This window comes from Ornithorhynchus anatinus, chromosome 17, assembly GCF_004115215.2.
Source record: "Ornithorhynchus anatinus isolate Pmale09 chromosome 17, mOrnAna1.pri.v4, whole genome shotgun sequence".
Taxonomy (NCBI): domain Eukaryota; kingdom Metazoa; phylum Chordata; class Mammalia; order Monotremata; family Ornithorhynchidae; genus Ornithorhynchus; species Ornithorhynchus anatinus.
In genome coordinates, this window is record NC_041744.1 from 7,858,332 (window position 1) to 7,885,861 (window position 27,530).

The 27,530-nt window shown below is 52.1% G+C and overlaps 1 protein-coding gene across 6 annotated transcripts in view; it reads right to left on the reverse strand.

Moving 5' to 3' along the window:
* Positions 1-27,530, reverse strand: part of ABR (ABR activator of RhoGEF and GTPase) — a 162,805-nt gene that overhangs the window by 77,114 nt on the left and 58,161 nt on the right. For 4 of the 6 annotated variants that reach the window (XM_029081817.1, XM_029081820.2, XM_029081818.2 and 1 more), the window contains exon 2: positions 14,537-14,721. In XM_029081817.1, coding sequence (XP_028937650.1) covers positions 14,537-14,721 — 185 coding nt within the window. Of the gene's footprint in view, positions 1-244; positions 433-14,532; positions 14,740-27,530 lie in introns of those variants that run through there. The other 2 variants (XM_029081823.2, XM_029081819.2) reach the window with 2 other exon arrangements.

Below are 27,530 nucleotides of genomic sequence, written 5' to 3' on the forward strand. Positions count from 1 at the left end.
TGTCACTGTGGCATCCGCCCTGTTCCTCCTCCTCACAAGCCCGGTGTGTCACCAGTTTCCTCTGCCCCCAACCTAGACCAACCGGTCCTGGGGTGTGGTAACCGTTCAGCCCTCAGGCTAAGAAACAAATGCTTCTCCTCCTTTCCCCCCTCACCCCCACCCCTTACAGGATCCAAAAGCTTCCCGGGCCACCCGGCAGAACCCCCGCCCCGGCCATGATGAGACTTCCCGGTCACACTCCCACCTTGATGGCCACCAGGAAGGGGGAATCCAGTTCTGGGCTGACTGGGGTCCCTGGCTCAAACTCCTCCGAGACAAACACATCTTCATCCTCAAGGACTCTGTCCAAAAAGCCTATCGCCTCCTCCTCCTCTTCCATGGCCGCTGGAGCCAGCTCAGGCCCAACAGGAAGCCGGGTCCCACGCAGCAGCAGCAGAAGCAGCGACAGCAGCTCGGAAGGGGCCGGAGGAGGCCTGAGGGCAGCGGCTGAGCAGAGGGAGGCAGGGGAGGGGGGTGGAGGGAGGGGAGGAGGGAACCGAGCGGGCCTAAACCAGCATGCTGGCCTCCCCTGAGTCAATACTGGAACCCGGCCACAGGCTCCTGATGAAAGGATCCATTATGAACCCTTTTCCTGCTTTTACTTTCCAACTCTCCTGACTGCCGGGGCTCCAGCTCTCCGCCCCAAGCCCCCTCTCTCTCTCTCTCCCTCTCTCTCTCCCCCTCCTCCTCCTCTCCAGCCCTCCTCCTCCCAGCTTGGAGGAAGGGGAAGCCAAAGGTCCGCAGGCAGCCCCTTCCCTTCCCGGGTCCCCCTGCCCTCTCTCGCGGGCGCCGCTGAGACGTCAGGGGTTGTCACCGGAGACAAACGGGCGGCGCGGTGGTGGAGGAGGAAAAAGAAACCACAGGACTAGACCGGGCTGCCGCCGCCGCCGCTGCTGCTGCTGTTGTTGTGACTTCCTTAAAGTCTCTGCTTCTCTTCTGGAAAGCAGCCTCTGTTCAAACCCCCGGTCACTGCCGGGTGCCCACCCGCCCTCCGGCCCGCCCTCCGATCCTCCCCTCTGTCGCTCGCTGCCCAGCTCTTGTGAATCCTTCCAGGCAGCGCCGCGCCGGCCCCCTCCTCGCAAATCCCGCCCTTTCGGGGCTCTGGGGCCTTTGCATTTGCTATTAATACACAGGAAATGCACGTCTTGTCTTGTGAGGTGGAGCTGCTCCTTCCTTGTGGTCACCGGGCAGGCGTGCTGGCAGAGGGCTCCTCAAAGGAGCGGGGGGAGCGCATAGGGAGGAGAGCGGCAAGCGGGCTCAGCCCAGCGGCCGTGGGGCGGGCCGTACCTCCATCTCGTCTACCTCTCTTGCTCCTCGCCCACGTCCTCCCTCTGGCCTGGAACTCCCTCCCCCTCCATACAAGCCGGACCACCACTCTCCCCACCTTCGAAGCTTTACTAAAAATCACATCCCTCTGAGAGGCCTTCCCCCATTTAGCCCTCTTTACCCCAACCCCCTCTCCCTTCTGTGTTGGATCTATCTCCTTTAAGCCCTTGATACTCACCCCACCCTCAGCCCCAAGTACTTATGGACATATCCACAGTTTATTTCTTTATATTAATGTCCGTCTCCCACTCTAGGCTGTCGTCTCCTTGTGAGCAGGGAACCTGTCCGCCAACTCTGTTGCACTGTACTCTCCCAAGCCTTTAGTACAGTGCTCTGCCCACAGTTAGCATTCAATAAATAGCACTGACTGAAAACCCATCCCCGGAGTGGCCGGAACTGCGGCAGCCCCCAGTGCAGAGGGGAGGTGTGAAGCTGGGGAGAGATTTCCCTCCAGCCTGCCCCGCCCTGGAGACCCACCCAACTCCTGGAAAGGCTCAGCCTGGGGTCTCAGGCTTCAGCAGGATGGAGTCCTCACCCCAAGTTTCCGGCCAACTTTGATCTGGGGTTTGGGGAGGTTGGTGGCCAAGGGGCGGGTGAACTGACAAGCCACAGCACAGAAACTCCAGCCAGGGAAATGTAAAACATCAACTAAGTCAGAATAACTAGGGGGGCTGCCTTCTCTGCCCCGCCCCCGGCCCCACAATGTTTCTCCCAGAGCCGGGGTTGGCAGCGGGGCACTGGTTCCCGGGGCTTCCGGCTCCTCGCAATTGATCAATTAATGGTACTGGTTGTGCGGAGCTCACTGTGTTTGAAGCACTACATTAATCACTTGGGAGAGTGCAATACAATAGAGTGGGTAGACGCAATCCCTGATCTCAAGGAGCTTACACTCTAGCGGGGGAGGCAGATGTTAAAAGAAACTACGGCTAGAGTAAGAGGCGGAGTATAAAGATACAGACGTAAGAGCTGCAGGGTGGGGTGCGGATTCAAAGTGCTCAGGGCCTCTGGATCGATAAATCCTCAGACTCCCTAACCGCAGTCTCCGAATCTGGTCCTAAACGGGGTCAGTGGACAACTGGGCGTCCTCCCACCAACCCCATGGCGCCCCGTCCCCAGCAGCCAGATCCTGACTGGACAGGATCACCAGTCAGGTTGACTTGTGATCCTGGGTCACACACCACGAGGAGTCTGCAGTCCCTGTTTTCTCTGCAGCCTCCTGGCCACAACTGCCCGGCTGTTGAAATGGGAGAGGTTCACCCCCAAACCTCAAGGGCACCCAGGGCTTTAGAGCCGAGAGTGCCTGAGATATCGGTGGCAATCTGAGCCCCGAGAACGTTCGAGGACAATGCGAGGCTTAGATAAGGCTCAAGGCTTAGAAGAGTGGAGATGGGAGAGGGAGCCAAGACCTTATCTTCCTTCTCTCAACAGTCCGTGGCAGTTGACACGGGCAGGTCCCCAGACCTGAAACTTCTCTCTGCTCCATGGCCCACTCTCCTTGGTCCACCGCTCGCACTTAGTTGCCCAAACAGGCTTTTCCTTCACCCCTCCACTGCTTCATGTATCAAGTTCCTGTTGCCCCTGTTCTCAGTCACACTATGCTCATCCCTGGCCTCCAAAAGGGCAACAACTTCCTCACCGGCTTTCCTGCTAGGGGTCTCTCCCCCTACAGTTCCCGCAAGGCTGCTGCTCTTGTGGCACAGTTAAATTCTCAACTACTTAAATTAGAGAACTAGCGTGGCCTAGTGGAAAGAGCACAGGTCCAAGAGGCAGAGGTGCTGAGTTCTGATCCATTCTTCTCCACTTGTCTGCAGTGTGACTTTGGGCAAGTCACTTAACTTCTCTGTGCCTCAGTTACCTCATCTGTAAAATGGGGATTAAGACTGTGAGCCTCACATGGGACAACCTTATTACCTTGTATCCCCCCCAGTGCTTAGAACAGTGCTCTGCACATAGTAAGCACTTAAATACCAACATTATTATTTATTATTATTATTCTCTGTGCCTCACGTCCCTCATCTGCAAAATGGGAGTTGGATACCTGTTCCCTCTCCTACTTAGATTGTGAGCCCTATGTGGGGCCTGATCATCTTGTATCTGCCCCGGTGCTTAGTACAGTGCCTGGCACATACTAAACCTTTAACAAAAACCACAGTTGTTATTACTAACAGTTATTGATGTCTTGAACATGACTTGAAAATCGTCTTTCTCAAGTTCCCTCAGACCACTTCACGGACCCCCCCCCCACTTCAGAATTGCACAACAGATCTCAGCTGTCCACAATGCGTCCCGCCACACCGACACAACCGGATCAGGGCTTTAAGACTTCTCTATCAGTTGGCCCCACCCATTACAACACACATGTTTCCCGCTTCTACCTCTTAAAACGGTTCCACCATTTCTGGGGGCAGCCAAGGAACCTAGCAATCTTCAAGAATCTGTCCATTCATTCATTCATTCAATCGTATTTATTGAGCACTTACTGTGTGCAGAGCACTGTACTAAGCGCTTGGAATGTACAATTCTGCAACAGAATAGAGACAATCCCTGCCCAACAACAGGCTCACAGTCTAAAAGGGGGAGAAAGACAACAAAACAAAGCAAGTAGTCAGGCATCAGTACCATCAAGATAGAGATATACACATCATTAATAAAAGAGTAATAAATAATATATAAAAATATACACAAGTGCTGAGGGGAGAGGAAGGGGGTAGAGCCGAGGAGGGAGTAGGGGGAATGGGCAGGCAGGGGATTATCAAGCAGCTGCCCCAAGACCAGACCCAAGCTCCCTGTGCTCCATTTCCAACTCAGTCAGCTTCACGCAGAGCCCTTCACTCAATCAATCAATCGTATTTATTAAGAACTTACTGTGTGCAGAGCACTCTACTAAGCACTTGGGAAAGCACAATATTCCCTGCCACAATGAGTTTACAGTCTCATTCCACCTTTTGGGCATATTTGCTTACTGCCCTCAGAAACCCAACTGCCCCATTTTGAACTATACCATGTATTCATTCATTCGATATTATTTATTGAGCACTTTACTATGTGCAGAGCACTGTACTAAGCGCTTGGAATGTACAAATCGGTAACAGAGACAGTCCCTGCCCTTTGACGGGTTTACAGTCTAATCAGGGATTATACAGTCTAATACCAAACACACTTCCCCCAAGTAATTCATAATTTAAGCTCCCTTTCTCTCGTGGCTGGAGCTGGAAGTCAAGAGGCCTGAGTTCAAGCCCCAGCTCAATCACTGGTCTTGCTGTATGACCCTGGGCAAGTCACTTCACCTCTCAATTTCCCAATCTGTAAAATGGGGATAAGTGGGTGAGTCTCATTTGGAATGTGCTTTAAAAAATGCCATAATTGTTAACTAACCATCCTGGAAAGCAGGGGGAAGAAACAGGCTAATGACTGGCCCAGAGCCAAACAGCAAATGTGACTCCTTTATTTAATCAGAACTAGCAGTTTTCAGTTTTTTTCATCCCAAACTCACGGCTCCAACATCTCACGTCACCCCGTTGCCTTAACCCACAGTTCACCTCCCTCTGGGGGCTCCAAAGGCTGAGGAGGGACAGGACTTTAACCATGGCTAAGAAGAGTGGAGAGTCCAGCCTGGGAGTCAAAGGTCCCGGGTTCTAATCCCAGCTCTGCCACTTGTCTGCTGTGTGACCTTGGGCAAGTCACTTCACTTCTCTGCACCTCAGTTATCTCATCTGGGAAACTGGGATCAAGACTAAGAGCCTTATGTGGGACAGGGGCTGTGATCCACCCTGATTATCTTGTATCTACCCCAGCAGGCACTTAACAAAACCACAATTACAATTATTATTATTATTATCGTTATGGCTAAGATTGCCCAGCAGGGGAGGATGTGCGGATTGCGCCTCCATAAGGTTCCCAGCTTTCCTAAGGATCTCTGGCCAAGGGCCCAGAAACTTCTGGACCCACAGCAAGGTACACACACACTCGGGGAAAGATTTTCCAGAGCTGGACAAGCAGGAGTGCCTCACTGATCTCCTACTACAACCCAACCTCACACACTTCACTCCTCTAACACCAAATGACTCACCGTACCAATCTGGTGTCTTACCGCCGACCCCTTGCCCACGTCCTCTCTCTGGCCTGGAATTCCCTCCTCCTTCATATACGTCAGAACATCACTCTCCCCACTTACTAAAATCACATCTCCTCCAAGAGGCTTTCCCTAAACCCTCATTTCCCCATTTTCCTTCCCTTCTGCATTGCCCGTGCGCTTGCATCCGTATCCCTTAAGTATTTGATATTCAAGCCACCCCAGCCTCCTAGCACTTATGTGTATATCCTTAAAATCTGCTATTTCTCTACTGTAATGTATTTTATTTTCCCTCTCCCCCTCTAGTCTGTAAAATCCTTGTGGGCAGGTATCGTGTCTACCAACTCCATTGTACTGGATTCTCCCAAGTGTTCAATACAGTGCTCTGCACACAGTAAGTGCTCAATAAATACCGCTCATTGTTCTAGCCTAGTGTTTAGTATAGTGCTTGGCACATAAGGACTTAACAAGTATCATTATTACACTGGACGGATGGGAGAGAAGGTTAAGAGTCACCAAACATCTCCCCTCAACAAGATTCACAGAGCGTGGAAAAGGTGGAAAATTTGTCCTGGATCTCCCTGTCCACACATCTCTTGGAGAAAGAGGTGCTACGATCTACTCTGCCCCATAAATCAGGAAGTGAGAGGCAGGCAGAACTCTCAGGAGATGCTGCCCTGGGCCGGTGAGAGTTCTCAGGGTTCCTGGTGCTGCCAGCAGGGCCTGGGTCTGTAGTAGGATCAGTCCTAAACTTTACTTCTCTCAACTCAGGCTCCTCCTTTGCCCCTGCCCCCCAGCCTCAGCTCTGAAGAACATCAGGTCCCCTTGGTCCACCACATGCACAGAGAGGCAAGCACACAGAGCTCCTTCCCTCTGCTCCTGGATTTTCCCCGGCTCAGCCCTGGGAGGGGATATAAATAGCCTTGCCACATTGGGAGGGCCCTTTTGGCCAGAATTCCACACTCAGTTGGGAAGGGAGAGGTTGCTTTCAGAAAGTACGTAGGGCCAAGGGCTCCATGGACGAGCCCTACCAGAGCCTGGCCATGACGGACACTCAAATCTGGAGATCCAATAATTATGACTGTGGTACTTGTTAAGCACTTGCTGTTACCTCAACACTAAGTTCCTGTCCGTGTTGGGGCTCACAAGCTGAAAGGGAGGGAGAATAGATATTTCATTCCCATTTAATTCAAGTCTGAGCCAAGCCAGAAGCAAGCCCTGGTCTCCTTTGCTCTCTTGGGCTGGCAGGCACTGCCACCCAGGGACAACTGTGGAGGAGTAAAATCATTATGTCCTGACGGTGCCATCCGGGTTCGCAGAAGCACAGTCACTGCGCCACCTCTCCTGCCCCCTCCCAGAAACGATCCCCAAGAGGAGACTGGGAAGGGAAACCAAACCCAAACTCAGATGGTTCAGCTTGGACCCTGCTTGTCCTAGGGTGGCTTAGGAGGTGGGTCAGGGCCCAGCCAGCCCAAGATCCCATGAGAATCAGAGCGGCGATTGGGGGCCTCCTCTCCACAGAGCCATGCCCACAACTCTGCCTCTCCCTTGCCCTCCAGAAACAGATCAAGGCAGGTAGAGTACACCTCTTAGCCAAAAGAAAGAGACTAGAAAGGGAGCAGGATCTCAAAGCCTGGGATCTCTTCCCTCTCCACTCCCAGCCTTTGAACAACTTGAGAAGCATAAATAGAAGAACATATAGAAGAACAGAAGAAGAAGAAATACCATCATCAGAAGCAGCACTGCCCAATGGAAAGACCTTGGGCCTGGGAGTCAGAGGATCTGGGTTCTAATCCCAGCTCCACCACGACTGCTGGGTGACCTTGGGCAATAGACGTCACTTCTCTGGGACTCAGTTACCTCGTCTGAAAAATGGGGATTAAGACTGTGAGCCCCATGTGGGACACAGACTGTGTCAACATGATTAGCTTCTATCCACCCTGGCCCTTAGAATGCCTGACGCATAATACGCGCTTAACTAATACCATTTAAAAAAACCCAACAAAATCAAACAGTTTGCCAAACTATGCAGCCCACACGTGTGCATAAGCATAGGTGTCCAAAGTCTCACCGGCCCTGGCAGTGACCCTTTCAACACCACTTCTCTCTCAGTCCATCTACTCAGCCCCCTCAGCCTGCCAGGGCAAGCAACTCCTGTTGCTGGGCAACTAGTTCCCGACTAGGGATGCTTCCTGGATCTCCAGGAAGCCCGGCCCTGACCAGATTAGAACTCACCGAACGGAGCTCTAGCCCCCCATTCTCCATCCTGGTTCCCTCACTGTCCAAGCTCCAGGCTCGGCTGGAAATTCCAGGCTGGCCTGGCTTGGCACAATGGGCGGAACTCCCAAATGGGCTGAGGTCATGTCAGCCAGGCAGAGTACCAAGGGAGGGGTGGGCATTGTCTCAGGGGGCTCCACAGTGACATCTTCTGGAAAAAACAGTGTGGCAGAGCAGCACCCGGTTAGCAAACCAAGTGACACAAGTCCAACTCAGAAGATAACAACCTTTTTGAAAACTAAGATTGGATAGCCACCTGCATGGCAACCCCTTTCCCCTCAGTTTCACAGCTTACCAATTCCACCCCGAGCTCTCCCATTGGACTCACCCAGAACCCCAACAATTAAAGGGAACACAATTTCCGTAACAACCCTGAGTGATCCCCTTTTCTCCCTGAACTGTCCAGTAGTGTCCTGGAGTGGAGTGACCTGGCCCAGAGAAGTTTCTTTCCACCGCTTCTGGGCTCTCCCTCCAGCAGCCGCTCTCCAAAGCAGCCAGTTGGTCTCCCCACAGAGCTCAAGCCGGGTTTTCAGTAGGGAACCAAAAGGATCATCCCAGCTCAACTCCACCATCCCAGCCCCGAGGGAAAACTCAGAAGGGAAAAGAGGTGGGAAATCTCACTATTTGCCCTTTGAAGAGAGGCTGGGGAGAAGGCAGGGAAGGGAAGAGATTCCAGCCAGTCAATTGATCAGGGGTTGAGCATTAACTGTGTGCGCAGCATTACATTAGCTGGTTTTAGGTATGTAGGTTGCAAAAAAATGTTTTTAGGAAAAAGGTCCAAGAGAACTTTAACACGTTCTGTAATGTACTGTCTAGCACACTGCAGGCCTTTGATAATGGCTATATAATCCTACACACATATATTCACAAGAACATCAGGACTCAACAGCACCGACAGGAAAATAATTACTCCTCAATCCAGGGAAGAACCACCTCGACAACAGCAAAGTCAGAGCAGGGTGGAGTTAGGGGTGAAGGGGAAGGAGTCTAGGGCCAACTGGCTCAGAAATGTTGTTTTTGTACTCAATTTGGGCCTCAGACAGTGCTCAGCCCAGGGGTCTGAGGGGTCTTTAGGAAGCCCAGCCCCATTTCCATCACACTAGGGGCTGCTTCCCTTCAGCAACATGGCATGCCCTGAGGCCCAAGTATTTATTGAGCGCTATGTGCAGAGCACTGTACTAAGCGCTTGGAATGTACAATTCGGCAACCAATAGAGACAATCCCTGCCCAATGATGGGCTCACAGTCTAAACGGGATCAGAGAGCAGAAGATAATGATTATAACCTTGGAATGCCAAGATGTTTTTCCCCACCTGACAACTCAGTAATTTTATAGAAGTTCTTTCAGTTTATCTTTAGAGGTTTATCGTTATCACTCAAGCAGAAATTTCAAACCCTCAAACTATACCAACTGCCGCTTTTTAATTTTCCACATTAACCAGCATTTTTCGCTGGTCCTCTGTGCACATGGCCCCCTGGCTTCTGACTTTTTTGTTTGTTTTAATGGTATCTGTTAAGCACTTCTATGTGTCAGGCACTGTACTAAGCACTGGGTCTATACAAAATAATCAAGTTGGCCACAGTCCATATCTCTTGTGGGGCTCGCAGACTTAATTTCCATTTTACAGATGAGAGAACTGAGGCACAGAGACATTGTGACTTGCCTACGGTCACAAAGCAGATACACACATGGAGGAGCAAGGGTTAGAACCCAGGTCCTCTGGCTCGCAGACCCACTAGACCTCACTGTAGTTTATCACAAAAACAATAGAACTCTGTCTCCCTTAATCTTGAAAGTTTTCACACAATTCCTGAACTTCCTCCAGGCTCCATTCGCTCTCCCCTGTGTCCCCTTTGTAAAGACTTTAATCTTTCCTTCATTTATCTCTTCAATTCTACTCCACGAGGGAAATAACAGGAGTGGAGGATGCTTAGAGTAGGGAACCTCACTAAGCCCTCCGTCCCAGGGGCTGGGCTGTTGAAAGGTTTAAGGCCTTAGCCCTATCCTCTTCCCCCATTTAGCCCACTTGGACTGTTGGCACTTTTCAGTTTATGTGGGGGAGGGAGAAGAGAGGGAGGTCTCAAACTGCTGGGCTGGGCAGTTTTGCAGAGCAGCATTTGCTCAGATACTGAAACGTTATCTTGGATATTCAATTGTTAGTTGTTGCTGGGTTTGACTTCCCCCGCTAGACTGAGAGCTCCTTGACTTCAATTTCTATCTTCTTTGCTTGTTCTCAAGAGCCCAGTAGAGTGTTACGTGCCTTGTACATGCCCAATAAATATTCTTCATAATAACAACAATAATCATGATCAGCCTCTTCAGTATCCATCTCAGAGGGAACACGAGCATTATCCCCACTTTATAGATGAAGGAAAAGGCAGGGGGGATGGGGCAGCTTCTTTTCCCACACTCCCCCAAACTCTTGGGATGGGTGCACAGGGATGCAGATTTGGGACTTGTTACCCAATCGTTACACGGACTGGGAAAAAGCATAGTGAGCAGATTTGGGCAGTTAACAAGAGGAATTTCCCCAATTCTAACCCTAACCCATGTGGCCTAAAGGAAGAGAAGGGCCTGGGAGTCAGAGGACCTGGGTTCTAATCCCAGCTCCACCACTTGCCTGGGAAAGTCATTTAACTTCTCTGAGCCTCTGTTCCCTCCTCTGTAAAATGGGGAGTCAATACCTGCTCTCTCTCCCACTTAGACTATGAGCCTCATATGGGACAGGGACTGTGACCAAACTAATTATCTTGTACTTTGTATAGTACTTGGCACAGAGTAAAAGTGCTTAATTATCATCATCATCATCATCACACTCAGGGAGTAGGTAGAAATCAGGAGTTGGGAAATTTGGACTCTAGACCCTGTTCTACTCCGGAGTTACAGGGGGAACTGCGAGCATAGCACATCAGTTCAGTTCCTCAATTTCCCTCTCTGATGATAAACATGATAAGCTCCTTGGGCCTAGGCAGGGCCCGTGTGATTAGATGATATCTGTAACTGCAAGCTCCTTATGGGCAGGGAATGTGTCTGTTATACTGTTATATTGTACTCTCCTAAGTGCTTAGAACAGTGCTCTGCACAAAGTAAGCGTTCCATAAATACAATTGATGATTGACTGACTAAAACCTTCGGAAGTTTTCTGGAGAAAGCCCTTATCTAATCACAATGAGCTTTTCTACCTTTATGCACTGCCTTAGAGCAACTCAACCTGCCCCCGTGTTATGAAGAATGCCACCTGACTACTCTGTGCTCTGGCCTGAAATGGGCAGGGTGGAGGTAGAGAAAGCTCTAGGCATTCAAGAAAGTAACATCTAACTTCAGTCTTCAGGTTCCTGAAGCTCACTTCTCTGCACCCCCTCTTCCTTAAGATTATGAGCCCCTTGGAGGCTATAGGCTGTACCCTAATGTACACATATTTGTCCCAGAATTTCGCTTTGCAAATTATAAGCACTTCACAAATGACGGTGATTGACATTTCTACGCAAATACTTAAGTCAAAATCGACCCAAACTGACCCAGGAGAGGAGGGGGAAGGAGAGAGTTGAGTGTCTGTCTGTGTCACTTTGCACACACAAGAGCCCGGGACATCTGACCACACTGGGCAGCTCCAAGCCTCGGCAGAACAAACAGAACCCATGTTTGGTCTGAAGATCGGATTAGTAATTGGGCCCTTGCAACTCTCCTTCAGAAGAGACTAGATGACCTCAAGAATACTGCCAGAGGAACTAGGGAAGGGAAAACACCAAGGACAAAGCTCAGGCTCCACTGTAAGAACTGGCTGTGGGCTTTGGGTGGGAGTGGCATGGGTGCCAGGGCCTTGGCTCGGACGGCTTTCAGGACAATGGCCTGATCCGGTCCAGAAAACCCTATGTTCCTGATTTCACAACAGGAAGCCTCATTAGGGGAGAGGCCAGGGAGAGCAAAACTGCTGTGGTAAAGTGCCAGAAAGAGCTGGTCATTTCATCAAAACACAGAACCCACGGAATGCAGGGGGAAAGACTGCAAGCTTGCTGTGGGTGGGAAATGTGTCTGTTATATTGTACACTCCCAAGCGCTTTGTATAATGCTCTGCATACAGTAAGTGCTCAATAAATACAAGTGACTGAGTGAAAAGAGATACCAAACCCATCGGACACCCCAAATGCAAACGGCCATCTGGTCCAATACTACCAAGGGCCACTGGGTGGTGCCAGAAACACAGCAGAAGGGAGAAGTTTGTACATAATAATAATAATGGTGCTATTTGTTAAGCGCTTACTATGTGCCAAGCCCTGTTCTAAGCGCTGGGGTAGATACAAGGTCATCAGATTGTCCCACGTGGGGCTCACAGTCTTAATCCCCATTTTACAGACGAGGGAACTGAGGCACCGAGAAGTGAAGTGACTTGCCCAAGTTCACACCGCAGACCAGTAGCGGAGCCAGGAGTAGAGCCCACGGCCTCTGATTCCCAAGCCCGTGCTCTTTCCCCTGAGCCACGCGTACATCAGGGAGAGGTGACCAGGACGGGTGGGTGTGTGGGCTGTTGGAGAGGGAGGGTAGGGGCTGGCTAACGGGCGATTCTACTCTTTATCTCGGTTACTGCCACCCCCAAGGGGTGAAGGTAAGAGGAATCACCCTGCCCATCATCTTTACACCCAAGAATCTCAAACCCTCCAAACGATCCTGTCCCAAACAGAAAGGGAAGAAGAGGCCCAAGGTGGTAAAAGTTCAACAAGAAGCCAGAGCCAGCAGCCTCCTCTTTCTTTCTGGGCCCCTTCACTCCTCTTTTGCCAGGCGCCATCGTCTTTCAACTCGTGGCATTTGACTGACTAGTCAGCCCAAGGAATACGAGGCAGATGGATGAGGCTGACTGTGAACTGCAACTCGGATCCAGACAAGGGAGAGAGAAGAAAGGAGGGGAGCAGGAGGGACCCAACATCGAACCCTCTGGAGAGGAATAAGCCAACAGATTCACACCCCCACAGACACACACAATTGTGAACAGGCAGCGGGGGTTCTCCTAGGCACTGACATACCCGCTCAGGCTGGGGCACCAAGAAGCGCAAAACAAAAGGAGTCTTTTCCTTGGGGGTACGAGGTCAGCTGATTCCTCCACAGACCCTCCCCTCTACTGATGCACACATATGTATCTGGGGCCCATGATGGGGGAGGGCTCTTCACCCTGAGGCAGCCTCCCTGAACCACCTGCCGCCCGCTGGCACAAACCCAACACCCTCCCACCTTGTGACCTTTCCCCATCGCATGTGGCCCAGAGAACTCTCGCTGCCATTTCTGCTGTTCTCTGCCTCCGTCTCGGTTGCCATGACGACACTGTGGCTTCCCCCAAGTGGAAAAGCCGGTTGTCAAGGCCGCCGTTGCCAGAGGCTATAGCAGCCATCCACCACAGGGATACGGGGAGATGAGACACAAACCAGTGGGGGGGCAAGGGGGAGGATGTGGTGGGGGGAGGGGAGCTCCAAAGCCCAGAAGGCCTGGTTGGGCGGCTTTGGCTTTCTTTCCTGACCTCAGCCCCAAAGGACTCTGGTCAGGCAAGGAGCAAGACAGAGGGTGGGAGGGCAGCACTTGAGCAGAACTGCTGAGGAAGAGAGTGTTGCTTCTGCCAAGGGCGGAGGCAGGTCAGGGTTCAGGCCAAGGTCATTGTAACTCTTGGGGAAAGGATGAGGGGAGGGTATCTTAATGCTCAGTCACCCTAGCTGGGGCCACTGGGGCAGATCCTAACTTCTGGGGCATGAGGAGATGCCCCGACTCAAAACCCCTTCAGAATGGATTCCAAACCGATCACTCAGCATTCCCCACCCCTCGAAGAGCTCAGTCACTCCAGACCGGTACTGGGAAAGCCCTCCCCATAGGCCTCACCTGTCTTACTTGTGTTTGTGTGTGTTTTTGTCGGTCCCACACACTCACAGATATGGGGTACCCAGATGCAGCAGCCCCTCCTCACCTAATTGCTCACTAGGCCTGACTCAAAGAGTAAAGTGGACATTTTCCATAAAATGGTTCCTGTGGAGCTAAGCTCCCTAACCAATGGGAAAAACTGAGGGGGAAGCTCACAGCTCCTTTACTGAAGCCCCAGTACTGTCCTCCTTGCCAGAAACTGACCCTAATCTAGGAGTGACTGGGGACTCAGTTTTTAGGAAGCTCTGCTGCCCTCCCCCTGCTCCCCCCACCCAACACACACACAACCTAGAGAAGAAGTATGTGAGAGCACACACACACACACAAACACACATGACATCGAGAAGGAGCCTGGAGCATAAAAAGGGCAGCCCCAAACCAGACTTGACAACTTCCCTTAACCTCCCTTCTCCTTTCAGGAAGGTGGTTCCAGGAAAGGAGAAGGGCGAAAATGGGGTGAAAAAGAGGCAGAAGCAAGCAGGTGGGCAGGAGCAAGAGGAGGAGAGGGTGGAGGGACAACAGGGAGAGAAGCAGACAGGGGCAAGCACGAGAGGGAGCTCAAAGGAGAAAGAGCGATGATGGAGGCCAGAGACTGAAGGGCAGACAAGAGGAATATTCTTATGGCAGAGGAAATTGGGGGGAGGAGAGGGACAAGGGGAGAATACTGACTACGTAGTGAGCAAGATAAAAAGACAGAACTTGAAAATCAGGCAGGCGGGCATCTACCTGGGTAAGCAGCTGAGAGCAGACTCCAAATGTTCCTCTCTCCGACTCCACATCCCTTAACCTCCACCTCCGCACCCCCAACGGCCCTGATCTTCCTCCCCTCTGCTCCTGTTACAGCCAGGAGTCAGGACAGTTCCAGCCCAGAGGCACCAGTTCCCCTCACAGAGATGCACTGGTAGAAAGGTCGGCTAAACTTACCCCGGGCCCCAGGCCCTCGGGGGGCGTGGGCGAGACGCCATCCCCACTGCCCTGGCTCCGGGCGCTGAGTTGGGGCGACATGGTGGGCGACTCGTCAATGTAGGGCATGGTCTCCGAGCCCTCGGGAGGCACCTTCTGCTCTTCATTGCCTTCCCCGTCGTAGTCATCCGTCCCGTAGTTGAAGTCTGTGACAAGGAACAAGAAAGGCCACTGAGAATCTTCCACCAGGGCCGCCAGGGACGGGTAGCGCAGCGGGCGGTGACGGCGACCCCCTGCAGCCATGGTCCACTCCACACCATCCAAGACTCTCGCCTGGGGCAGAGGGTGGTCGGGTGGTACGAGGTGGGTAGGGGGTTAGATGGTTCCTCCTCTACGTCTGAAGAGGGATCCCCTGGAAGCCTCGGGTTGTGCGCTCAGGGAGCTGCGTTCAGAGGCTGCTCAGAGTCAGGGAGCAGCAGAATCGCCAGAACCACTACCCGTCTAATAACATATCAGAGCCTTATTTCTAGCGGCTGCTGCTTCTGCCTCCTGCCTAATTCAGAATCGAAAAATTAACAGCAGGAGCAGGAGGCAGGAAGCTCCCAACTCTCCTCTCTGAGTCACCATTTTGCTTTTTATAGGGAACAAGAAGGCGGGGAGGGGCAAGCGATGTCACTTCCTGAACCCCTCCCCTTCTGGGGCCATTTTCAAATTGAGTCCAGTAACCCTGGGGGTCCCAGGTACCGGGTGGGGGGAAACTGCACCTAGATGGGGGGTCCCAAGACCGGGTCGGAGAGAAACTGCACCTCCCCAGAATCCAGTCGGGGAGAAACTGCCCCAAAATGCAGGGGGGAGTGTCCCCCTGGATCTGACTAGGGGAAAATTGCCCCTAGAGAGAGGCTTTCCACCTGGGGTAGAGCAAATTATCAATCAATTGTATTTACTGAGCACTTACTGTGCGCAGAGTACTAATCCCTTGGGAGAGTACAATATAACATAGTTGGTAGACTCCTTTCCTGCCCACAATGAGCTTACAGTCTAGAGGGGAAGACAGTAACGAGGGATGGGTTCCAGGACATTTTATGAAATGCTTATGACCAAGTCTCCAAAAAGTCAGCGTTTGTTTCCATTCTTCCCCGAGAGGCTTCCTTTGGAGAAGCAGTGCTAGATATCCAGAAGAGGGAAAAGGAAAAGCGCACCAAGCTGCCATTAACCCCCTCGCTGCTGCTAGCTCCGGGTCTTTTAGCTTCAGACCCCTTACTTTCTGGGAGAACAGGAGGAGGCGTAAATATCTTTAGGCCTGATTCCCTCCATCAGAGTCTAAAGACTCTGTGGGCAGAAAACATATCACCTCTGCCTGCTGCCTCCCAATCGCTCAGTATAGGGCATTGCCCTCTGTGGGAGCTAAGTAAGTACTGTTACCACAACCATACCCACTAGATGATGGCTGCCGAGGGCTGGGCGCAGAAGGGGTTGACGTGAATCTGGCTCCTTGAATGGCCGGGCCCGATCTTTCTGGGATCCACTCTGCAGAGGTCAGGCCTGGCACCCCACCACAGCAAACCCTGCCCCTGCTGGGAAACCACCAAGACCAGGCACCAAGTTGGTACAGTGAAGCCAGCTTTTCTTCAGGCCGGTGCACCACAACCCTCTCTAAGTCCAGCTTCCAGCTCCTGAACCGTGTGGCCCGGTGAAAAGATCCCGGGCCAAGATCTGGGGTCCAGTCCTGGCCCTGTTACTTCCCTGCTATGTGATCTTGGACAAATCACTTCACTTCTCTGGGTCTCAGTTTCCTCATCTGTAAAATGGAGATTAAATCTTACCCCCTCCTACTTAGACGATGAGCCCCATGGGGGACAGGGACTGCATCCAATTTGATTATCTTGTAATAATAATGTTGGTATTTGTTAAGCACTTACTATGTGCAGAGCACTGTTCTAAGCGCTGGGGTAGATACAGGGTAATCAGGTTGTCCCACGTGAGACTCACAGTTGATCCCCATTTTTACAGATGAGGGAACTGAGGCCCAGAGAAGTTAAGTGACTTGCCCACAGTCACACAGCTGACAAGTGGCAGAGCCGGAATTCGAACCCATGAACTCTGACTCCCAAGCCCGTGCTCTTTCCACTGAGCCATGTTGCTTCTCTATCCCATATGCTTGTATCTATCCCACTGCCTGGTACAGTGCTTGGTGCATAGTAAGCGCTTACTAAATACCATAATTATAATTTTATCCCGACATCCTCGACCTTGGACATCCAGAGCAGAGGCCACGGGGACTGCTACAAGGTGGCTCCTACAAGTTCTTCCGAGGACCGTATCTCACCTGGAAAGGCAGCGGGGCCTAAATGGAAGGAGCTCAGTATTCTAAGAATCACGAAAGCCAAGGGCTTCTAATTCCAGCTGGCCCTGGCCAGTTGCGTGAACTCGGGCAACTCACTGATCCTCTCTCGGCTGGGTTCCCTTATCTATAAAATGGATATACGATACCTAGTCTCCCTCCTGCTTAGTCTGTGAGTCCAGATCGGGGGCAGAGAAGGTGTCCAATCTGATTATCTTCTACCTTCCCCGGAATGTTGTATATCACAAGCATTTCATAAATGCCATAATAAAGAAAAAATCAATAAAAGTCCAAGCCCAGCCCCTCGGCTGCTTAACAGGCTATATGCCGGGGGGGTGGGGGAGATGGTACACCAGGCAACTCAATGCCCCCCTCCCGGATGGGACTGGCCATGAACCACCTCAAAGAGGGGGTGGGTTTCCCCATGAAGCTACAGCCACTCTAGCCATGGGAGTCAACATCCCTTGGCAGGGAGCCAACAGGTGTCGGTGGGACCCGACATTATGAGTGAAGGGCTCGTGGCCCCACCAGATGCCCCCTCCCCCCCCGACTCTTGCCTCAAAGACCAAAGGCTTCGGCAGCAGGGGCCTGCCCCCGGCCCCTAGTGATCAAGCTCACAAATGGGACTACCTGAACAGTTAAAAGCTTTGGTTGTGGTGAGACGTTAGTGTTAAATCACACCAGCACTCACCCACAGACACATCCACACTACCAAATCCAGCCTGACGGTCGCCCCTCCCCCACGACCCCCACACAAACACTCTCGCAAACCGCAGGTGTCTCTGCTATGCTCTGGGGTGAGATCCTGCGTTCCCCCTGAGTCCTGCTGCCCTCTTTCCTTTCCTCCCAGAATCGGTGCCTCTTCCACGAGCTGGAGCACCTCCTCCAGGAGCCAGAGTGTCTCCTCCGGGAGCCGGAGCACCTACTCCAAACGCCACCTCCTGCCTTTCCCGGCTGCTGCACCCACTCCTAACGATCCCGTTAAGTAGGAGCCCCGTTACTACTCTACGGTGCTTTTCCTGGTGCTGCCGGGAATGCCAAAGCCATGGATGGACCAGAGTGGGAGGCACTGGGGCTGAGTGACTCATGATGGCTGAAGTGCATTGTGTGTATTTGTGTATGCGAGCTCACACGCACACTCCGGTTAGTATGTGTGCACCGTGAACATGTGTGTGTTCATACACGTTACAGTTTCCTGGTGGGGCCACCCTAAGATGCTATCTCTTCCTCCTCTATTAACCCTACCCTGTCTGAAGGCATTCTGGAGCAGACCTCAGGGAGATGTCCACGGGAGGACAGGGGAGCTTTTGCAGAGGAATGATCATGATGTTTGGGTCTCCCAGGGAACCCAACAAGTCCTGCCTCAGCTCCCCACCATCTGTCAGGTGCTCCAAGCACCAGGGTGTGAAGCTAAGTGGCCAAGTTCCCCAGATGCCCCTAAACAGAAAGACGAAATATGTACCAGGCAGGCAGTCTTACCACTCAGGACCTCCTCCCGAGATTATCTTCCTAAAATGCCATTCAGAAAGTAGCACTCCTCCAAATCCTTCAGTGACTAGGTGTTTCTCTCTGCCTCAAAAAGAAACTCCTGCACCCTGAATTCATGGCTCTTCAGCAGCCATCTCCTTATACACCTTCCATTCTCTTCTCCTGTTACCCCCCCAGCTCAGTCTTCACCCCTCCACACATACTAGGTGTGTCTCACTCTCAACTCCCTCATCTCTGACCCACTGTGAACACCCAGCCTATGCATGGAATTCCCTCCCACCTCAAATCCACCAAACTGGGTTGCCCTCCACCTTCAAAGGCTCCTTACAAAATGCTTCATCCAGAAGAGCTGAGAAGCAGCATTGCCTAATGGAAAGAGCCCGGGCCCGAGAGACTAAGGACCTGGGTTCCTAACCCAGCTCCAATACTTGTCTGCTGGATGATCTGCTCGGTCACTTAATTCCTCTGGGTTTCAGTTACCTCCTCTGTGAAATGGGAATTAAGACTGTGAGCCTCTCGTGGAACATGGACTGTATCCAACCTGATTAGCTGGTATCTACCCCAGCGATTAGTACAGTGCCTGTCACACAGTAAGTGCTTAACAAATATAATTTTAAAAAAAATCCCCAACTAATCCTCAGCTACCTCACCAGAGCCTTCCCAATGACCTCCTGTAGCATTTGTGAGTATATCCATTCACTTCACTTAGTTATTCTTATATTGCTTATTTTTGTTACCAATTCTATCTCCGCTTTCCCTTTTGTTCGCATTTGTATGAAGACCGCCTGCTTGGATCTCCCATTGGATTGTAAGCTCAACACCAGGGAACGGGTCTTCTCCTTATGTGGCAACCTCCCAAGCTCTTAGTACTTTGCCCTGGGCACAGAAGACACTTGAAAACTGTTGTTAACGATGAAAACAATTGGCATTAGTCCTTCTGAACTCAATATCAGACCAGGTAGTAGAGAGGCATCTTTCCATCTGATGCTCCAGGAGCAGCTCTGCCAGGCTACTCAGGGTTAGGAGAGAGGGAGGGAGAGAGGGAGGGAGGGAATCCTAGATGAGCACAAGGAGTCAAGCACAGAGAGCCCTGCCCCTCTGGGTACACGACAGGCCAACGACGGCTTTAGAAGAGACTCGGAAGGACAGGATGCCATTCGTCAACATGATGCAGTGACAGACTCTGCTGCCATGCTCCAGAGAAGTGGGGAAATAAGATGTGGCCCCTCTCATCCCTTCCCCACCACAGATTCCAATTATGTCCACCTCCCTATCGCCCCAGCCCAACTGCCACACGGTTCCATCCCGGGGCTAAAGGATGCCAAGGGGCTGGGGGCACTGTGCCGTGTCCACCCCAACTCACCTCTGCCTGCTCTGCTGAGGGACTGGCGACAACTGCTGAAAGGAGAGCCCTGGCATCCAACATTCTCTGTTCGTATTCCCGGCCTCGCTGGCCCCTCTCTCGGCCACACGGGGTTGGAGTCTTGGGTCTCCCATTCATCCCTACCGCCAAAGCTACTTACTGCCTGCTGAACTGTAGAGGAGCCACCCCAGAGCCAGACAGGGTCCAGCTTCGCCAGGGATCTCTTAGAAATATCCCAGGGATATCAGACCTCTTGCCCTCTTGGCTGGGCTCCGGGACATCTGGTCAACCCTGGTCTCTGGGTTTTATTCCAGGCTTGTTAGGGGTTTTTTATGGTATTTGTTAAACGCTTCCTATGTGTCAAACACTGTTCCAAGTGCTGGGGTAGGTACGGGTTAATTAGGTCGGACACAGTCACTGTCGACATGGGGCACACAGTCTAAGTAGGAGGGAGAACAGGCACCCCGTTTTACAGTTTTGGAAACTGGGGGCACAGAGAAGTTAATTGGCTTGCTCAGGGTTACACAGCAAGCAATTAACAGAGCTAGGATTAGAAACCAGGTCCTTCTGACTCCCAGGCCCATGCTCTCTCCACTAGACCACACTACTACTCTTGTCCTTGGGACATGAAGGGTATTCATTCCCTCCTTCTGGTGGGAGGGTCGGTCCTGCAGACCCTGCAGAGGAAGCCACATGGAGGCCAGACAGGCGGGCCTGAGACGGGAATCTGAGCCAGATGAACTAGCTTAGAGCTGTCTGAGCGGCTAATTCCTAGAGACAGAGCCCGTTAAGCTGGAGTTAGTTCACCACGACTCGAGCCCCACCCCCAACCGCCCCGTGCCGGCTACAACGGCGCACCACAGGGGGTAGAGGGGTACAGTCTATTTGTTGCCTTGGAAACAGGATCAGATCACCAACCTCCTTGCTTACGAGGGAAGCGCGGACCGTGGCGGCCCCGAGGAGAAAGGCTGCGAAGCCTAGAACAAAGGCGGGGTTGGCAGCCCCAGTGGGCATAAAGGACTGGGGGCGGGAGAGGGAGGGAGGAGAGGCAGACGGTAGATGATATTGGCAACCAGGTTGCCCCTTCCCCTGTCCTCTCTCAAGGTGAGCTCGGAAGAGATAAGTCCCTTCTGCCTCTGTCGACTCAGGAACCCTGCAAGGTGTGAAGCAGTGAGGAGAGTGACCCAACTCTGCCCTGGAAGTTCAGGAACGGGTTCAGAGTGACATTGAAAGAGCTCTCACCGCAATTCACCCTCCCACTATACACAGCCTCTCTCCTCTATTCTACAGCTGCCACCTGGCAGAAGACTAAAAACACTCTGTATTCAGAGAAATGTTCCAATGCCTTGGTGCAGAGAGGGTATGGTATGGTATGGTCTGGTATGGGACAGATCAACAAAACCAAGAGTGGTCAGCCACGCCAAGATTGAGACCCTCCAACTCAATGATCCGGGGTCTCATCGGGACTGGGACGATGCAGGCAAATGGAATCTTCAGAGAAGCCCAGCACCTCATTTTGGCCAGTGGTGCCGGCACGCTACCAAACCTCTGGCTGACAATCCAAGCTTCCCCTCCCTCCCTCCTCTGCTTCTATCCATCCATGGGGGAAAGTGCAGGTGAGCAGTGAAAGGATCGAATGGCCGGCGGGAGGGAAGAGAAAACCCAGCCCTGGATGTCCGTAAACTAGCAGACAGTCAATTAACTGCAGTCATAAAGAGCTGGCTTTCTCCAGACACTTTTATATTCATAGCCTCCAAATTCCACCCAGAGTTTTGCAGTGGTGGCTGACGTCGTTCCTGGGAGGTAGGTAGAGGAAGGCATACAAGTTTCCAGTTTTACAGATGAGGAGATTGAGGCACAGGGAGTTGAAGAAACTTTCCCAGAATGGCACAGGGCAGTCAGGACAAGGACATGATTCTTCTACCACCTGGACTGGTTGCTGCCACTAGTGGCCTGCTCATTCCTACCATGTCTTCTCCCCCAGGATACGATGCGCACACCCCCACCAGGCTCCATCCTGCTCCCCCTACTTCTCTCCCTTCTGCATTGTTTATGCACTCGGATCTCTACGCTTCAGACATTTGGTCTGCACACAATAATTACCACTGATTGATATTCACCCCACCATCAGTCCCACAGCACTTTAGGCGCATATTCATAGTTTATTTTAATGTCTGTCTCCCCCTCTGGACTGCAAGCTCCTTGTGGTCAGAGAAGGTGTCTCAATTCTGTGGTGTTGAACTCTCCCAAGCACTTACTTCAGGGCTCTGCACACACTAAGTGTTCAATAAATACCACTGGTTTAAGGAATAATGAGCAGGATACAGGCCTCTCTCGGAGGCGGGGCTGTGGGTGAGGGGCCGGGTGGCCTGGTCCCAACACCTCGATTCCGGAGATGCCTGAAAAGTCCAGATCCCAGATATTCTACCCACACTCTCCACTAAAATCATCCTGGTCCCAGTCATTAGACACCATCTCACATATTAAGATAATTGTTCTATTGAAACTGACACTAAGTAGTTCCCTCAACATGCTGGCTCCTTCTTTCCTTCCCCAAATGAGATAGTCAGTGAACAGGGCCTCCAGCGATCCCTTTCTGTGCCAACTGCTTGGGCAACTTGAGGGGAAGACTGGGAGCCGGCAGAGCCTGCCCACTTTCACCACCAACCGGGGTGGAAGGAGCAAAGTCAAGGGCCAGCAGTAAATTCCTTGGGGGTGGAGATCATGGCTATCAGCTCTGTTGTATTGATTCCCCCAAGTACTTAGTACACTGCTCTGCACACAGTAAGCACTTGATAAAGACCACTGATTAATAAAATCCATCAAGCCAGTCAGTCTCTGCATGACATACCCACTAGGGCCCCTCCAGGGGACCCTCCTCTGTTCTATAAATGGGTGTGTGTGGGTGAGGGGGGAGTACTGAGCACCACTGATCAGGCCAGACCACTCTCAGTGTCTGCTACAGTGGAACGGCCCCTGAGTCCCCCAACTTCCCCTAGGTCCAGGGGGGACTTTCCAGTAGTAACTGGAAGGCAGGAGACCCCACCTACTTACTTACATCACTTGGGGTAGTGGATGTGGACATCCATTCCCTGACTCGGAGCCCTTCCTCTGAAAGTGGTCATTTGTGCAATCAGGACAGGCACGCTCCACCCAAACAAGCTTCTGAGTGGCTTGAAAAGAGCCCCCATTACTCGTCAGTGCACCCAGGGAACAGTGACTCTGCTTGGAAGGTGAAGTGGACATTCCCTCCCAGGCTCTCCCCCTCAACAGGGCTAAGCTGCTCCCAGTCAGGCTTTGCCAGGGGAAATGAGAATGTGGATTTTCCTTATAGATTGCTCCTGGAATGGGACTGGACTCTCCCAAGTGCTTAGTACAGTTCTCTGCACACAGTAAGCTCTAAATAAACACCATTGAATTGAATGAGATCCTGGTTCTGCCCAGGAACACGCCAATAGGTTCCTCTGACTGCAGCCCTAGAACTGAGGTCCCAAAGCCGTGCCCTCTGACCCAGAGGCTCCTGTCCACCTCTGAAATGGATGACACCAAGGTTCGCCCAGACTAAATGCAAACGGGTTTTGCTTCCTGTCACATCAGGGGCCGAGTACCGCCACTGGGACGCAAGGGAAGACTGAGGTAAGCGCCAGGGTGGCTGTGTTGGGGAGAGGAGGCTGGAGAGCAGCCAAAGGGGAGGCGAGGGTGAACCCGAGTACTGAGACTCCACAGCCGCATGGCCGAAGAGAAGGGAAAGCCCCGGAGACGGGATTTGGGAACCACCTCTCCGGCACACAAGGTAACATCCCTCCTCGCCTTCCATTCCATCAGTATTTTGTGGCTCCTTTCTACCCAAGCCCCTTTCCCACAAGCAGGCAGAGATGGGCCCGAGACCAAGATACTCCCCACAAACTATGGCTTGGACCTCAGGCAAGCACTGGGGTTGGGGGCGGTGGGGGAGGAGCGGGGTGGCTCTGCCCATTCCAGATCCAAGAAGAGCCAGCCAGGCAGAGAACCCAGGTGCCCTTCTTTGGCACCGGGGAGCTGCCAGCATGTCCCCAGTCGAATTCCAGGAGACCCTCCCTAGGGCCTTCCCCCAGCATTCATCCCACATCAGCCATTGTCTGGAAATGAAGGACACCCTCCAGGCTACAACTGTCCCTGCCTGCCCTGCCCTGTCCTGCTCAACCAAAATCTGGGTCTGGTGTGGTGAGCAAACCCAGCTCTGCCTTGGATGCTATGTCATATCGCACTCTCCCAAACTCTTAGTACAGTGCTCCGCACACAGGAAGCGCTTAATAAATGTGACTGATTGACTCTCAAGGGACTGAAGCAGCAGAGCTGCTGCAGGGTGCAGGCCAGGCACAGGAAAACTGAGATAGGAGGCCACGACCCAACCGAGACCACTTCCCCTCACACCATGGCAACCGTGGCCCCAGGGATCATCTCCCCCGCTGCTCACCCACTGCCCCAGTCCTCTGCTCCAGTGGAACCATCTGTCTGCATCAGGGCTAGCATCTGCTCCCAATCAACCCATCAGCTCCTTTGGGTCTGCTCCCTGAGAACACAGTGTTCACTCACTTATCGCGGAGCTCACAGTAAAACCCTCCACCTCTGGGCCAGAGAGCCTGATTCCTCGAGAGTGCGGGCATGGCCAGGAGCCAGGGAGGGAGCTCCAGGCTTCCGGGCTACCAATCAATGGTATTAAGTGTTTACAGTGTGCAGAGCACTGTACTAAGCACTTGGGAGAGTACGATACTACAGAATTGGTAGACAGTCCCTGCCTACAAGGCAGGAGTCTGCGAACCTTTACATGGACAGAGAGTTTCAGTCTCAGGCAGGCACCTTTAGTCTTACAACGCTTACACATATAAAGGCCCAGTCAATCCCATGTGTATAATTACCATATTTGAAAGCGCTCACATAATAATAATAACTGTAGTATTTGTTAGGCACTTACTATGTGCCAGGTACTGTACTAAACGCTGGGGTAAATACAAGATAATCAGGTTGAATTTGGTCCCTGTCCCACATAGTGCTCACAGTCTTAATCCCAGTTTTACAGATGAGAAAACAGAGGCACAGAGAAGTGTAGTGACTTGCCCCAGATCACACAGCAGACAAGCGGCAGAGCTGGGATTAGAGCCCATGTCCTCTAACTCCCAGACTCATCATTTACCACTTGACCACGCTGTTTCCCACTATGTGTTGAGCACTGTTCTAAGCACTGGACAGAGTCCCTGCCTCCCATGCGCTCACAGCCCTGAACGTGTACACACTGCACACAGGCTACTTGGGGAGCACTTGCTCTTTCCTCTCTCACCTCCCTGACAGGAAAATCATTTTATTGGATTTCCTTCTAGAAGATTTTCACAAAACTCGGAAGAAATGTGTAGGCTACCCAGTGTCTCGGGACTCTCCCAAGCCTATCGTTTATTCCTCCAGGAGTTCCCCGCTGCTGAAAAATTATCTGGGCAAACATAATGGTCCCTAATTCTTCAAGCGGGAATCCAAGGCCTCTCCAGGGAGCCGGCTGCTATTGGGACTCCAAGGCCATTCTGAGCTCAGCCTGCCCTTGGCAAGAACCTAGTTGGCAGTTTATGTAGCTCTTCTCTGCCCATCGGACTCCGTCTCCAAATTCAGAAGCCTCTCAGCCCCTCCCAATATCCATTACTCTTCCTGCTCTCACCGGGTGTCTGCAGAAACAACCTGATGAAATCCTCTCCCACCCTAAAATTCATCCCTAGCCTCCAGGGAATGGGGATTTCTGCTCCTGGAATCTTCAGCTCCTTTCCAAGTCCAGATAAGAGCAAAGAGGAGCTCTGATCCTGGTTCTAATTCCGGCTCTGCCACTTGTGTGCTGTGTGACCTTGGACAAATCATTTAACTTCTCTGTGCCTCAGTTACCTCATCTGTAAAATGGGGATTAAGACTGTAAGCCCCACGTGGGACAACCTGATCACCTTATATCCTCCCCAGTACTTAGAACAGTGCTTTGCACATAGTTAGCGCTTAACAAATGCCATAATTATTATTATTATTATGAGGGACGGGGACTATGTCCAATCTGATTAGCTTATATTCATTCATTCATTCAATAGTATTTATTGAGCGCTTATAATGTGCAGAGCACTGTACTAAGCGCTTGGAATGAACAAGTCGGCAACAGATAGAGACAGTCCCTGCCATTTGACGGGCTTACAGTCTAATCGGGGGAGATGGACAGACAAGAACAATGGCAATAAAATTCTATGCCAAGACTTAGTACAGTGCCCTGCACACAGTAAGCACATGAATACCACTATTATTATTATTATTATTATTATTATTATTATTATTTGGGCCAAGCCCTGGCTTCCTCCAGTTTGTCATCTCCAAACCCAGCGAGCTGCCTCGGCCCTTAGCAAATTGACAGTCCCCGTACAGAGCTGTTGCCTTCACCCCTTAATAATAACAATTATTATTACTACGGTATTTCTTAAGCACTTACTATGTAGATACAAGCAAATCGGGTTGAACACAGTCCCTGTCCCATGTGGGGGTTCACAGTCTCAATCCCCATTTTATAGATGAGGTAACAGGCACAGAGAAGTGACTTGCCCAAGGGCACCCAGCAGACAAGTGGCAGAGTCAGGATTAGAACCCATAACCTTCTGACTCCCAGGCCCTACTCTCCCCACTATGCCATGCCGCTTCTCATGAAGAACCCAGCACTGGGTCCTGGGGCAAATGAAAGGCTTGTTCGGACTTGTGGATTCAGGTCAGGTCTAGGGAGAGGTTAAGCTTATGATCCTGCTGACCCAGGCAGTCTCTCGCTAACTTTGCCTCACCCAGCATCCCCAGTCCTCCTGGCCACCAAGTCAGATGCCTTGCACTCCATGTCCCATGAGGTTTCCATCCCATCCAGGGACGAGAGAAGCTACACAGATGTCTCCTGGCCAGGCGGTTGACCCCGGCAGTGTCCCACGGCGGTAATGATGCCACCTCATCTGGGAGATGAATCCGCCCCAGCAGATGGCACCAGATCGCTGGTTGACGGGCAGGGCGGAGGACCAGGCCTACCAAACTGCGGTCTCCCGTCCCCTCCCCAGGACGGGATTCAACAGGAAGGCAGAGCACGCCAAGCAGCTCATCCTTCTCTTGGTGTGAGGCCTACTGGTCACCATAGCAACAGGCTCCAGCTCCAATCTGCCCGCCACCGGGGGGCTGACGCAATTCTCAGGCAACAACAACTCGGTTCGCTCCGCTCGGTTCCAGCTCAGAGATGGGGGAGAAGGAGAAGAAGGAGGAAGAGGAGGAGAAAAGATCAAATGAAACAGAAGGGACAGCATGCCCCTCTCTAAAGAAACCTTCGTGCTCCTTCCTAGCTCTGCTGGGAAGAGCCCGGGAGTCAAAGGAACTGTTAAGACCCTTGCCCACATCCCAGGGAAACCCAGGCTGCGGTTGCTTGGTGCTCAGAGTACATTGCTGAGTGTGAGATTGGTCTCTGGGAGAGGTGGGTACTTTCACTGAACGTCTGCCTGCCAAGCTGGATCTCTGACAACTCCAGGTCAGCGCCAGCCCATAGGTGGCCTGCCACAGCCACGGCCGTTCTGGGTTCGGCGGGCGGCTTCCTACTTAATTGCCTTCCTCCGCTTGTAGCGGTAAAGCTAATGTAAACTCTGAGATCGGGTTACATCAGAACAGCTCCAAAGACTAAGGTCCCCAGAAATAACGAGCAGTAGTTCCTCTCTCTCCTGTGTTAGCTGCCCTAACACCACAGAAATCCCGACAAAGAGCCACCTACCCAAGAAACCACCTACTTACAACGCTTCTATTCCACCAGCCTC